Below are 14004 nucleotides of genomic sequence, written 5' to 3'. Positions count from 1 at the left end.
TTCCACGTCCTCTTCTGAATGCGGCTTGAATTTTTTTTTTGTACTTTCGATGAAGGTTTACAAAGCAAATTAGTTTCTCATTAAACAATTAATACACATATTGTTTTGTGACATTGGTTGTCAACCCCATGACATGTCAATACTCTCCCCTTCTCGACTGTGGGTTTTCCATTAGCAGCTTTACTGTCCCCTCCTGCCTTCTCATCCTTGCTCCTGGGCTGATGTGCCCATTTTGTCTAGTTTTGTTTTATGGACCTGTCTAATCTTTGGCTGAAGGGTGAACCTCAGGAGTGACTTCAGGACTGAGTTAAAAAGGTGTCCAGGAGCCATACTCTCAGGGTTTCTCCATTCTCTGTCAGACCAATAAGTTTGGTCTTTTTTTGTGAGTTAGCATTTTGTTCTACATTTCTCTCCAGCTCTGTCTAGGACCCTCTACTGTGATCCCAGTCAGAGCAGTCAATGGTGGTAGCTGGGCACCATCTAGTTGTGCTGGACTCAGTCTGGTGGAGGCCTTGGTAGTTGTGGTCCATTAGTCCTTTGGACTAATCTTTCCCTTGTGTCTTTTATTTGTTGTTTCTTTTTTTTTCCACTTTTTAAAAAATTTTTTAAATTTTATTGTTGTACTTTAAGTGAAAGTTTACAATTCCAGTTAGTCTCTCATACAAAAATTTATACATACATTGTTATGTGACCCTAATTGTTATGTGACCTAGTTGCTCTCCCTATACTATGACAGCACACTCCTCCTTTCCATCCCTGATTTCCCGTGTCCATTCAACCAGCTCCTGACTCTCTCTGCCTTCTCATCTCACCTCTGGACAGGAGCTGCCCATTTAGTCTCATGTATCTACTTAAGCTAAGAAAAACACTCTTCATGAATATCATTTTATGTCCCATAGTCCAGTCTAATCTTTGTCTGAAGAGTTGGCCTTGGGAATGGTTTTAGTTCTGGGTTGACAGAGATCCAGGGGCCATGTTTTCTGGGGTTCCTCCAGTCTCAGTCAGACCATTAAGTCTGGTCTTTTTACTAGAATTTGTGTTCTGCACCCCACTTTTCTCCTGCTCTGTCAAGGACTCTTTGTTGTGTTCCCTGTCAGGGCGGTCATTGGTGGTAGCCAAGCACCATCTAGTTCGTCTGGTCTCAGGCTGATGCAGTCTCTGGTTTATGTGGCCTTTCTGTCTCTTGGGCTAACACTTTCCTTGTGTCTTTGGTGTTCTTCATTCTCCTTTACTCCAGCTAGTTTGGGACCAGTTGGTGCATCTAAGATGGCTGCTCACTAGCTTTTAAGACTCCAGATGCCACACACAAAAGTGGGATGCAGAACATTTTCTTAATAAACTGTTATGCCAGTGAACCTAGATGTCCCCTGAAAGCATGGTCCCCAGACCCCCGCCCCTGCTACTCTGTCCATGAAGTGTTTGGTTGTATTCAGGAAACTTCTTAGCTTTGGTCTAGTCCAGTTGTGCTGACTTCCGCTGTAGCGTGTGCTGTCCTTCGCTTCACCTAAGATAATTCTTGTCTACTATCTACTTAGTGAATAACCCTCTCCCTCCCTCCCCACCCTCGTAACCATGTTGTTTGATTTCTTGACTGCTGCTTCCATAGGTGTTGATTGTGGATCCAAGTAAAATGAAATCCTTGACAATTTCAATCTTTTCTCCATTTATCATAATGTTACTTATTGGTCTAGTTATGAAGATTTTTGTTTTCTTTATGTTGGACTAATCTTTCCCTTGTGCCTTTGGTTTTATTCATTCTCCCTTGCTCCAGATGGAGTGGGACCAGTGGAGTATCTTAGATGGCCACTCACAAGCTTTTAAGACCCCAGACGCTACTCACCAAAGTATGATGTAGAACATTTTCTTTATAAACTATGTTATGCCAATTGAGCTATGTTATGTCCCCGAGACCATGGTCCCCAGCCCTCAGCCCAGTAATTTGGTCCCTCAGGGAGTCTGGATGTGTCTATGAAGCTTCTGGTTTGAATTTTTGGCAGTTCCCTGTTGATGTACTGCAACTGTTTTTGAATTATCTTCAGCATAATTTTACTTGTGTGATATTGATAATATTATTCAATAATTTCCATATCCTGTTGGATCACCTTCCTTTGGAATGGGCATGAATTTGGATCTCTTCCAGTTGGTTGGCCAGGTAGCTGTCGTCCAAATTTCTTGACATAAACAAGCGAGAGCTTCCAGCGTTGCATCAATGTGTTGAAACATCTCAGTTGGTATTCCATCAATTCCTAGAGCCTTGTTTTTCTCCAATGCCTTCAGTGCAGTTTGGACTTCTTCCTTCAGTACCATCAGTTCTTGATCATATGCTACCTCCTGAAATGTCTGAATGTCGGCCAGTTATTTTTCATACAGTGACACTGTGTATTAGTTTCATCTTTTTTTGATGCTTCTTGCATCATTCTATATTTTGCCCATAGAATTCGTCAATATTGCAACTCAAGGCTTGAATTTTTTTCTTCAGTTCTTTCAGCTTGAGAAATGCCAAATGTGTTTTTCCCTTTTGGTTTTCTAACTCCAGGTCTTTGCACATTTCATTATAATACTTTACTTTGTCTTCTCGAGCCGCCCACTAAATCTTCCGTTCAGCTTTTTTACTTCATCATTTCTTCCTTTTGCTTTAGCTACTCAAGTTCAAGAGCAAGTTTCAGAGTCTCTTTCAACATCCATTTTGGTCTTTTCTTTCTTTTCTATTTTTTTGATGAACTTTTGCTTCTTCATGTATTGTCTTAGTCATCTGGTGCTGCTATAACACAAATACCACAAGTGGATGTCTTTAACAAAGAGAAATTTATTCTCTCCCAGTCCAGTAGGCTACAAGTCCAAATTCAGGTCATCAGCTCCAGGGAAATGCTTTCTCTATAAACTCTGGAGGAAGGTCCATGTCATCAACCTTCCCTTGGTTTGGGAGCTTTTCTGTGCAGGAACCTCAGGTCCAAAGGACACGCTTTACTCCTGGCACTGCTTTCTTGTCGTATGAGTTCCCCTTTGTCTCTGCTCGTTTCTCTCTTTTATATCTCAAAAGAGATTGGATTAAGACACTATCTAATCTTGTAAACCTCATCAGTATAACCTCATCACAGTGATAGGATTTACAACACATGAGGAGATCACATATAACCTCATCATAGTGATAGAGTTTACAACACATAAGGAAATCACACAGATTTACAAAATGGTCCACAATCATACAATACTGGGAATCATGACCCAGCCAAGTTGACAGATATTTTGGTGGGACACAATTCAATCCATGACATGTATGATGTCTTTATCATCCCACAACTCATCAAATCTGTTCTTGAGATGGTCTCTAAATTCAGGCGGGAAATGCTCAAGATCATAATTTGCTTCTCGTGGACTTATTTTAAATTTCTTCAGCTTCAACTTGAACTTGCCTATGAGCAATTGATGGTCTGTTCTGCAGTCGGCCCCTGGCCTTGTTCTGACTGATGATATTGAGTTTCTCCATTGTCTCTTTCCACAGATGTAGTCGATTTGATTCCTGTGTATTCCATCTGGCAAGGTCTGCATGTATACTTGCCCTTTATGTTGTTGAAAAAAGGTATTTGCAATGAATAAGTTGTTGGTCTTACAAAATTCTATCATGTGATCTCCAGTGTTGTTTCTATCACCAAGGCCATATTTTCCAACTACTGATCCTTCTTCTTTGTTTCCAACTTTCACATTCCAATCACCAGTAATTATCAATGCATCTTGATTGCATGTTTGACAAATTTTGGACTGCAGAAGTTGGTAAAAATCTTCCATTTCTTCATTTTTGGCATTAGTGGTTTGTCCATAAATTTGAATAATAGTTTTATTAATTGGTCTGTGTATGAATAATCTGTGAGTCATGGGTGACCTTGGAGGTATTTGAAATACAGGTGGCATAGCTAACAATATCACAGCAACATGCAAGCCACCATAGTATGAAAACTGACAGATGAGTGGTGGAAATAGTGCTCAGCATATACTAAGTACTCTATAAAACTTAGTTACTATTATATTGAAAATCCAAACACCTGCTCATTTTCTACTACTTCCATTGTTTGCCACAATTCTTCAAAGATTTCCAAGAACATTACCAAAGACCCATTCCAAAAGGTATTTGGTGGTCTAGGTTGGATTTATGTGGGCCCGGAAGACTTAAACTCACTAAAATAATTAAAGCTTAAACTCATTAAAAGTACCAAGGTGCTCTTTAATTTATCTTTTTTTTGGTGGTAGGGGGCTTGGATTTACTCTTAAATATTAACCCTCAGTGTCTAGCACAGAGCCTTGCACTTGTAAGGCACACTAATAAATACTTATGAATAAAAGTTTATTCTAACCGGGGACCATTTCCTCCTGATGATGATGATTGCACCCAACAGCACAGCTCTTTATTTTACGTTTTGTAAATTTCAGTTTATTCAGCTACTTTTTACTCTTCAACTCTGGTTCTGGGTGCCTCATTCCTGTTTGGATACCCATTCTTCCTGGAAACCAAATTTTTGAGAGGATTCCAGGAGCAAATACTTGTAAAATATTAGACCTGTGTCTGAAATTTGGAAAAAGCTCAGTAAATGTCTGCTATCAATTGCTAATGTTTATGAATATTACCTATCAGTGACAAATAACTTCATGGTAGAAGGTCACAGTAGAATTAAAATATTTTTGAGGGTCAGGAAATTAGAAACCCCAAACCCACATAAATTAGAAATAGCACCTGTAAATTATAATAACTGCTAGCAGGTATGGAGCACTTCCTATATGACAGGTATTGTGCTTAGTGCATTATCTTTCTAAATGTTCACAACAACCTTAAGAGGTCGTTGCACTATTATTAGCCCCAATTTACAACTGAGAAGCACAGAAGTTAATTTTCTCAAAGTCACCCAGCTAGCAAGTGGCATTTATGTTTATTTACCTTATCTTGAGTTCTTACAGTGTCCCAGCAGGCGAGAAGCCCTAAGGGGACAAAGGTAAACAGTCAAGGCCCCAACTTACCCGAAGTTTCAATTTCCAAAGAAAGAGCAGGGCAGGGTTAGGAAGGATGAGTAAACAAATAGTTACGATACCGCGTAGTAATTGCTATAATAGAGGCTCACATACAAAAAGTGCTACAGGATCTCGTGCACTGGGACAAAAAAAGTACAGAGAACTTAAGGGTTCAAAGGAAAGAGTCCTGCATGACAGTTGTGGAATGAGCAGTTGACCTTTGACAAAGTGTGACAAACGTGTCCTGTAACCACAAGCGTGTTACACCGAATGGACGAAACAAAACCAAGATAAAAGTGAAGGCTGGTAAAGGGCCCGTCTGACAAGTCAGGGCAGGACCGGAAACGGGTTAAGGCGAGCAGGTGGGCGGGGCTCGCGCGTTGATTGGCAGGGGTGGGGCCAGGCTTGTCGCCTGTCCCCTCCGTCCACCCTGGCTTCTCCAACCCGGCGGCACGCGGATGTGCCGCCTGTGCAAGGACCTGATCGCTGGGCCGAGCTGCCTCACCCCTCCCCCGCTCCGTGCGGCGCTCCAAGGGCTGGACGCGCTGGAGAAGTTGAGCAACGCCTGAGCGGGCCCTGGGGGCTGACAGTCGGCAAAGTTTGGCCCGAAGAAGTGACCTCAAGCCTCGGCAGGTGGCGGCCAGGCCTGGGCAGGGGCGCTCGCGGCCTGCGGGCGGGCTGTAGGCGAGGGCGCGCCCCAGCTCCCGGTCCTGCGCCGAGTCTGGCTTCGGGAGGTGGCCCTGGGAGAGCGCGCGGCAGCGGCTGCGGCGGAAGCGGCGGGGGAAAACAACTCTGAAGTTGGCGAGAGGCATCGCCCCTGCTCCCGGGCCGCCTCTCCCCGCCCCTAGCCCTGGCATCCAGAGCACGGGTCGAGGAGCCCAGGCCATGGGGCTCCATTGGGGAGGCGGCACCGGGTGGCCTGGACACCCGGAGCGGCGCCGCCTCCCCACCGGCTAGACGACAGAAGCTCTGGAACGCTTTCTGCACCTCCGGACCGCCCAGGATGCTGCCGGCCAGCCTCCTCTTCCTCCTTCTTGGTAAGAAACCGAAACGAGACTACCCACCCTGCACCCCTCCCCCAGGACTGTCACTGGGCCCGGCTGCTCCAATTCTTTTCCTCCTACACTACCCCTTACCTCACCCTGCCTGCCTGTGTCCCCCTATTCCTGTCGCCGCACCCAGCGCTGCGGGCCCCAACCCCCGGAAGTCCCCAGCCGCTCCATTCAGCCCTCATCCTCTCTCCGGCTTCCCTAGACCACTGTACCCACCCCACTGGCTATGCTGCCGGTCCTTCCCTCGAGGTCAAACTCTACAGTCTCCCCCTACCACACCACCCCCACTCATTTGTGCCCGGAGATCCCAGATGGCTTCCTTTCGTTCCTGAGCGACTCAGGTAAAGAAAAATTTCTAAGGGTGTAACTCACTCTTGCCCTCTCTCGCTCTTCCTCTAGGAGGCGCTCTGGCACATCCAGACCGGATCATTTTCCCAAATCCTGGTGAGTGAAGGGAACCCTTGTGGCCCCGCCGGCTTCACAATGATGAGGGACCCAAGAGAAGGTCTCTCTCCTCCCTGAATTCCTCTGGTACCTACCATAGTCTTGGAGTAGAGATCATCCATCTTCATTTTACAGATGGAGAAACTGAGGCCCAGTGTGGGCCCTCACCTGGTAGTTGCTATGTACTACATTTTGTTTTTTCCGAATATCCATGTTTTATCTCCCTAGCTAGAATGTAGTCTTCCTCAGGTTAGAGGCAGTATGGCTAGCTCCTCCTGGCCCAGTGGATGGCACAAAGCAGTCCTCAGAATCGTCTGGGGTGTTAGTATTAAGGTGAAGCCATGGAGAGCGTGGGAGGAAGGGAGGGGGTGGAGGGCTGTGACCCTAAGACGTATGCGGGGTGAGTACCCTCTCTCCTTTGTGAAGAGCCCAGGCCTTTGGGGACCTCAATCCTGGGGAGGCGCAGGACGCTAAGGGTTTCTTGATCAGTGTCATACCTTCCTCTCTGCAGCCTGTGAAGAGTCCCCGGTGGTGCTGTTGGAAGCACAGGGCACCTTACAGAGGCCCCTGGGCCGGGAGAGCCGCAGTTCCCCTGCCAACTGCACCTGGCTCATCGTGGGCAGTAAGGAGCAGACTGTAACCATCAGGTGAGAAGCAGGGCAAGACCCAGTTCCTCTCCCCTGTCCCTCCCTCCTCCACCATGGGAATGTCTCCAGGGAGCACTTCTCCATGGAATTTCCATCCGTTTCTCCAGGAGAAGAGTAGAATTTTATTTTGCCTAGGCTTCCCCAGGAAACCCTGCTGGCCTAGTGGTTAAGAGCTATGGCTGCTAACCAAAAGGTTGGCAGTTCAAATCCACCAGGCACTCCTTGGAAACCCTGTGGGGCAATTCTACTCTGTCCTATAGGATCGCTATGAGTTGGAATTGACTTGATGGCAACGGGTTTGGTTTTTTTGGTTAGGCTTCCCCAAAAGCCTGGCTTGTTCTGGGCTCGACATGGTGAATTGGAATTGAGCTGGGGCAGCCCTGGGACATTTAGCTTGGGTTCTGTCATCTCTGAAGAACAATGATTACTCTAGAGATAGTCCCTGGGCTCAGATATGACTGCTCTGAGGGGTCCTTCTATCTATTGCCCATCCCTTGTTTTAAACAGCTCATAAACTTCCTCAACCTCCCCAGGTCTTTTTAACATTCCAGGTCTCCCCAGGCTCCTCTGGGTATGGAGTTTAGGCCCATATTGAGTACCTGGCTATTTGCCTCACAGAGTTCACTTCCCATGAACTTAACTCAGAAAGGCGTAGGCCAGGGAGAGGGCAATCTGTTGAGAGACTATTGGAGTAGAGGGATCAGAATGCCTTGGGGATCTCAGGCCTCACCCCCTGGCACGGGGGAGGAAATGGTGAGTTCTGTTCATTAAACTATATATGGTCATTGCCAGTTACTGCTGGTGCCATACTTGGGTGACAGTGTTTCAACAACTAGAAAGCAGTAAATCTGCTCTTAGTTCAGTCCTTGAACACAAGTTATTTTTTTGAGGGGTTCTAGGATGTACTTCATGGTTTTATGGTGTCACTGGCCTCTGTTAGAACTATCCCCGTTGACTACAAAGGAATTCTGGTTAACTGAGTTTTTATTTGGCTAATTTGGATTGTGCAGAAGCAGGCATTTGTGCTTCTTGGGATAGCAGGGATCTGGTGTACTGGGGAAGAAAGAAGCCAGCAGCAGTCAAGAACATCTCATGTCCTGTTCTGCTGTACCCCGGTAGGTTCCAGAAGTTGCACCTGGCCTGTGGCTCAGAGCACCTAATCCTGCACTCTCCTCTCCAGCCGCTCATCTCCCTATGCCAGGCACCTGCCAGCCCCCTGCAGCTACCCGGAGGCAACGTCACTATCACCTACACCTATGTTGGGGGCAGAGCACCCATGGGCCAGGGCTTTCTGCTCTCCTACAGCCAAGGTGGGTTGGACAGCAGTGTCCACGTGACCATTAGAGCAGGCAGTGGGAGCCCCAGCCGGACATGGTATCCTCAGGGCCGTTAGAGCCAGCAGTGGGAGTCCCAGGGCACAGGGGAGAATCCTGCAGGCTCCAGTGCTTCACAGTCCCTCTCCATGGTGCCTCTCTGCAGATTGGCTGATGTGCCTGCAGGAAGAGTTCCAGTGCCTGAACCACCGCTGTGTGCTCTGGGCCCAGCGCTGCGACGGCGTGGATGCCTGTGGGGATGGCTCTGATGAGGCAGGCTGCAGCTCAGACTCCTTTCTTGGCCCGACCCCAGCCCCCTTCCCTGCCACACCCTGCAATCGTACCTTGGAGGACTTCTATGGAGTCTTTTCCTCCCCTGGATACTCACACCTAGCATCAGGCTCCCACCCCCAGTCTTGCCTCTGGTTGCTGGACCCCCACGATGGCCGGCGGCTGGCAGTGCGCTTTACGGCCCTGGATCTGGGCTACGGGGATGCAGTGCATGTGTATGATGGTGCTGGTCCCCCTGAAACTCCCCGGCTGCTGCGCAGCCTCACCTACTTCAGCAATGGCAAAGCTGTCACTGTGGAGACGTTGTCTGGCCAGGCTGTGGTGACCTACCACACAGTTGCTTGGAGCAGTGGTCGGGGCTTCAACGCCACCTACCACGTGCGGGGCTACTGCTTGCCTTGGGACCGACCCTGCAGCTCAGGCTCCGGCCTGGGGCCTGGTGAGGGCCTAGTTGAGCGCTGCTATAGTGAGGCACAGCGTTGCGATGGCTCGTGGGACTGTGCCGATGGCACAGACGAGGAGGACTGCCCCAGCTGCCCACCTGGACACTTCCCCTGTGGGCCTGCCAGCACCCCTGGTACCACAGCCTGCTACCTGCCTGGTGACCGCTGCAACTACCAGACCTTCTGTGCAGATGGAGCAGATGAGAAACGCTGTCGGCACTGCCAGCCTGGCAACTTCCGATGCCGGGACGAGAAGTGTGTGTATGAAACGTGGGTATGCGATGGGCAGCCAGACTGTGCCGATGGCAGCGATGAGTGGGACTGCTCCTATGCCCTGCCCCGCAAAGTCATAACAGCCGCGGTCATTGGCAGCCTAGTGTGCGGTCTGCTGCTGGTCATTGCCCTGGGCTGCACCTGCAAGCTCTACGCCATACGCACCCAGGAGTACAGGTCAGTGAAGTAGTACTGCTGGCTGCTAGTAGTAGGGCTGGCTGTCAAGGAGCAGGGACTGAGGGTGAGACAGGGCCCGTGTAGCCACAGGACAACCATGAGGGGCCCCACCTTGAGGGTAGGTTCTTTGTGATCAGCTTGTGGGTTCGGTCCTCTGGTTGTCCACCATAGGGACAGGCGTGCTCAGCTGAGGGAAGCACAGGCCTAGATCCTGAAAGCCATCTCAAGGAAGAGGGGACCTCCTCAGGTGATTCTGGGAAAGCCATGGCATAGTTCCAGCTGTCTTGGCCTGGGTGTGGAGGGAAGAGGCCTGTCCATGCTGGATGGCTGCCCTGACTGGGAACTACCAGTGACTGCGCGGCCCTCACTCCTTCCAGCATCTTTGCTCCTCTCTCCCGGATGGAGGCCGAGATTGTGCAGCAGCAGGCGCCCCCCTCCTACGGGCAGCTTATTGCCCAGGGTGCCATCCCACCTGTAGAGGACTTCCCTACAGAGAACCCGAATGATGTAAGTCACCCTTCAACCCTAGCACCTCCTGGTCCCAACCCCGCCATGGCCTTGCCACTGTACCCTGCTTCTTTCGGGCTTCTGGCCCTCCTTACCTCCCTCCAACTCCGATGTCTGCCTCCTCTCCTTGCAGAACTCCGTGCTGGGCAACCTGCGTTCTCTGCTACAGATCTTGCGCCAGGATATGACTCCAGGGGGTACCTCAGGCGTCCGCCGCCGCCAGCGGGGCCGCTCAGTGCGCCGCCTGGTACGCCGACTCCGCCGCTGGGGCCTGCTTCCTCGAGCCAACCCCCCAGGCCGGGCCCCTGAGACCAGATCCCAGGTCACATCTTCCGCTTCTCCCCTCGAGGCCCTAGATGGCAGCACAGTTCCAGCCTGTGAGGGTGGGGCAGTGGGTGGGCAGGAGGGGGATCAGGCCCCCTCACTGCCCGTCAAGGCACCCCTCCCATCTGCTAGCACATTCCCCGCCCTCTCTGAGGTCCCAGGGCCACTGGCCTCAGCACCCCTCGAGCCATCACTGCTGTCTGGAATGGTGCAGGTCCTGCAGGGCCACCTCCTTCCCAGCCTGCATACCCCAGGACCAGCCCAGACCCTGCCTGGACCCCACACGGTCCTGTCCCCAGAGGACGAGGATGATGTGCTGCTTCTGCCACTGGCAGAGCCAGAGGTCTGGGTGGTCGAGGCAGAGGATGAGCCACTGCTTACCTGAGGGGACTTGGCTTCCCAAGGGTTCTGGTGCCAATGGCAACGACAATTTCCACTGCACCCCTTCCTTCCTTTTTGTGCAGTCTGAGGGCACTTGTGGGCCTCCCATTGTCCCTGTGTAGCTGCTGTAAAGTTAGGTGTCCCTCAGGCAGGGAGATGGCTCACAGAGAGCCCCTCTGCACACAGTCAGGACCACAATCTCCCCACCACCACCTTTTCCCCACACCACCACCATTCGGGTGGCTGTCTTTTAAAAGCAAAGTGCTTAAAGGGGCATAGGCTTGGATACTCCACCCTTGCCAAAGCCTCACCTGAAAGTGACCTTATGTACCAGGATGCCAATTGGCTGGAGATGTTCTAGCCCCCAAGGGGAAGATTTAGGCAGGGCCTGAGGTCTTGTCAACTGTAATTCCTCCTGCAGGCTCATAGAAAGAGCTCAACAAATACAATTTGTCCCATAGCTGGGTCATTCCCCAGGAAGCCAAGGTCAAAAATAAAGGACTCATAAATTTAAACATTTTTTCAAATTAGCTGTGAACCTAAGCCCTGCCTCTGTATCCACTTCAGCTTATACTCTCCTCAGCTTACTCCATAGAGGCCTCACTCTTTCCTCCACCTTCTGCCCTTCTCATCCAGGGCCCTATTATCCAATAGGCAAGGTAAGCACAGTGCTTATCTTGCTTACCAGATCATTAGAGATGTGGTGAAACCCAGGTGAATTGTTCACTACAGATTAATGAGTAGGTACGAGTAAGCCTGTGCATACTTTGCTTACTGAGTCTTCACCCCTGTCAGGGATTGTAAATTTGAAAAGAGGCTTTGATTCTGTAGGAAGGTGCTGTAGGGTTGGGAGAAAGACAGATACCAGCCACACCTAGAAGCACACTCTTTGATTTGATGAAAAAATGTGAAATTGTTCACTACAATGATCTGGTAAGCAAGGCTGTTGTTAGATGTCGTTGAGTCAGTTCCAACTCATAGCCACCCTATGTACAACACAACAAAAACACTGCCCAATCCTGTGCCGTCCTCACAATCGTTATGCTTGAGCCGATCGTTGCAGCCACTGTGTCAGTGAATCTCATTGAGGGTCTTCCTCTTTTTTGCTGACCCTCTACTTTACCAAGCAAGACATCCTTCTCCAGGGACTGATTCCTCCTGATAACATGTCCAAAGTATATGAGATGAAGTCTCCTCATTGTTGCTTCTAAGGAGCATTCTGGCTCTACTTCTTCCAAGACAGATTTGTTCATTCTTCTGGTAGTCCATGGTATATTCAGTATTCTTTGCCAACACCATAATTCAAAGGCATCAGTTCTTCGGCCTTCCTTATTCATTGTCCAGCTTTTGCATGCATATGAGGTGATTGAAAACACCATGACTTAGATCAGGCACACCTTAGTTCTTAAAGTAACATCTTTGCTTTTTAACACTTTAAAGAGGTCTTTTGCAGCAGATTTGCTCAATGCAATGCATCATTTGATTTCTTGACTGCTGCTTCCATGGGTGTTGACTGTGGATCCAAGTAAAATGAAATCCTTGACAACTTCAATCTTTTCTCCATTTATCATGAATGTTGCTTTTTGGTCCAGTTGTGAGGATTTTTGTTTTCTTTAGGTTGAGGTGTAATCCATATTGAAGGCTGTAGTCTTTGATCTTCATCAGTAAGTGCTTCAAGTCCTTGAAGCAAGGTTGTGTCATCTGTATAACACAGGTTGTTAATGAGTCTTCATCCAGTCATGATGCCGTGTTCTTCATATAGTCTGACTTCTTGGATTATTTGCTCAGCATACATATTGAATAAGCGTGGTGAAAGGATACAACCCTGACAAACCGCTTTCCTGACTCTAAACCATGCAGTATCCCCTTGTTCTGTTCAAACAACTGCCTCTTGGTCTAAGTACAGTGTCTTCATGAGCACAGTTAAGTGTTCTGGATTTCCCATTCTTTGCCATGTTATCCATAATTTGTTATGATCCACACAGTTGAATGCCTTTGCATAGTCAATAAAACACAGGTAAACATCTTTCTGGTGGTGGTCTCTGCTTTCAGCCAAGATCCATCTGACATCAGCAATGATACCCCTCGTTCCACTTCCTCTTCTGAATCCAACTTGAATTTCTGGCAGTTCCCTGTCGATGTACTGCTGCAACTGCTTTTGAATTATCTTCAGCAAAATTTTACTTGTGTGTGATAATATTCTATAATTTCCACATTTTTGGATCACTTTTCTTTGGAATGGGCACAAATATGGATCTCTTCAGTCAGTTGGCCAGGTAGCTGTCTTCCAAATTTCTTGACTTAGACAAGTGAGCACTTCCAGCACTGCATCCGTTTGTTGCAACATTTCAGTTGGTATTCTATCAATTCCTGGAGCCTTGTTTCTTCGCCAGTGCCTTCAGTGCAGCTTGGACTTCTTCCTTCAGTACCATCGGTTCTTGATCATATGTTGCCTCCTGAAATAGTTGAACGTCGACCAATTCTTTTTGGTACAGTGACTCTGTTTTCCTTCCATCTTCTTTTGATGCCTCCTGCATCATTTTTTTTTCCCCCTTAGAATCCTTCAGTGTTGCAACTTGAGGCTTGAATTTTTTCTTCAGTTCTTTCAGCTTGAGAAATGCCAAGCGAGTTCTTCCCTTTTGGTTCTCTAACTCCAGGTCTTTGCACATTTCATTATAATACTTTACTTTGTCTTCTTGAGCCACACTTTAAAATCTTATGTTCAGCTCTTTTACTTCATCATTTCTTCCGTTCATTTTAGTTATTCTACGTTCAAGAGCAAGTTTCAGCATCTCTTCTGACATCTATTTTGGCCTTTACTTTCTTTCCTGTCTTTTTAATGACCTCTTGCTTTCTTCATGTATGACGTCCTTGATGTCATTCCACAACTCATCTGGTCTTCAGTCATTAGCATTCAGTGTGTCAAATCTATTCTTGAGGTGGTCTCTAAATTCAGGTGGGGTGTACTCGAGGTTGTAATTTGGCTCTTATGGACTTGTTCTAACTTTCTTCAGCTTCAGCTTGCATATGAGCAATTGATGGTCTGTTCTACAGTTGGCCCCTGGCCTTGTTCTGACTGATGATATTGAGCTTCTCCATCACCTCTTTCCACAGATGTAGTCAGTCTGATTCTTGTGTATTCCATCTGGCAAGG

The 14004-nt window shown here is 48.2% G+C and overlaps 1 protein-coding gene across 1 annotated transcript; it reads left to right on the top strand.

Annotated features, from left to right (window-relative positions):
- Positions 1-5385: 5385 nt before the first annotated feature.
- Positions 5386-11606, top strand: LRP10 (LDL receptor related protein 10). Its single transcript, XM_004389932.2, has 7 exons — positions 5386-6035; positions 6450-6494; positions 7006-7141; positions 8261-8451; positions 8621-9638; positions 10016-10145; positions 10279-11606. Exons 1-7 carry the CDS (start codon positions 6002-6004, stop codon positions 10852-10854), a joined length of 2130 nt encoding a protein of 709 aa, XP_004389989.1. The 5' UTR covers positions 5386-6001; the 3' UTR covers positions 10855-11606.
- Positions 11607-14004: the final 2398 nt, after the last annotated feature.

Source organism: Trichechus manatus, unplaced genomic scaffold, assembly GCF_000243295.1.
Source record: "Trichechus manatus latirostris isolate Lorelei unplaced genomic scaffold, TriManLat1.0 scaffold00268, whole genome shotgun sequence".
Lineage (NCBI taxonomy): Eukaryota > Metazoa > Chordata > Mammalia > Sirenia > Trichechidae > Trichechus > Trichechus manatus.
This window is presented reverse-complemented; position numbering and strand designations above follow the sequence as displayed.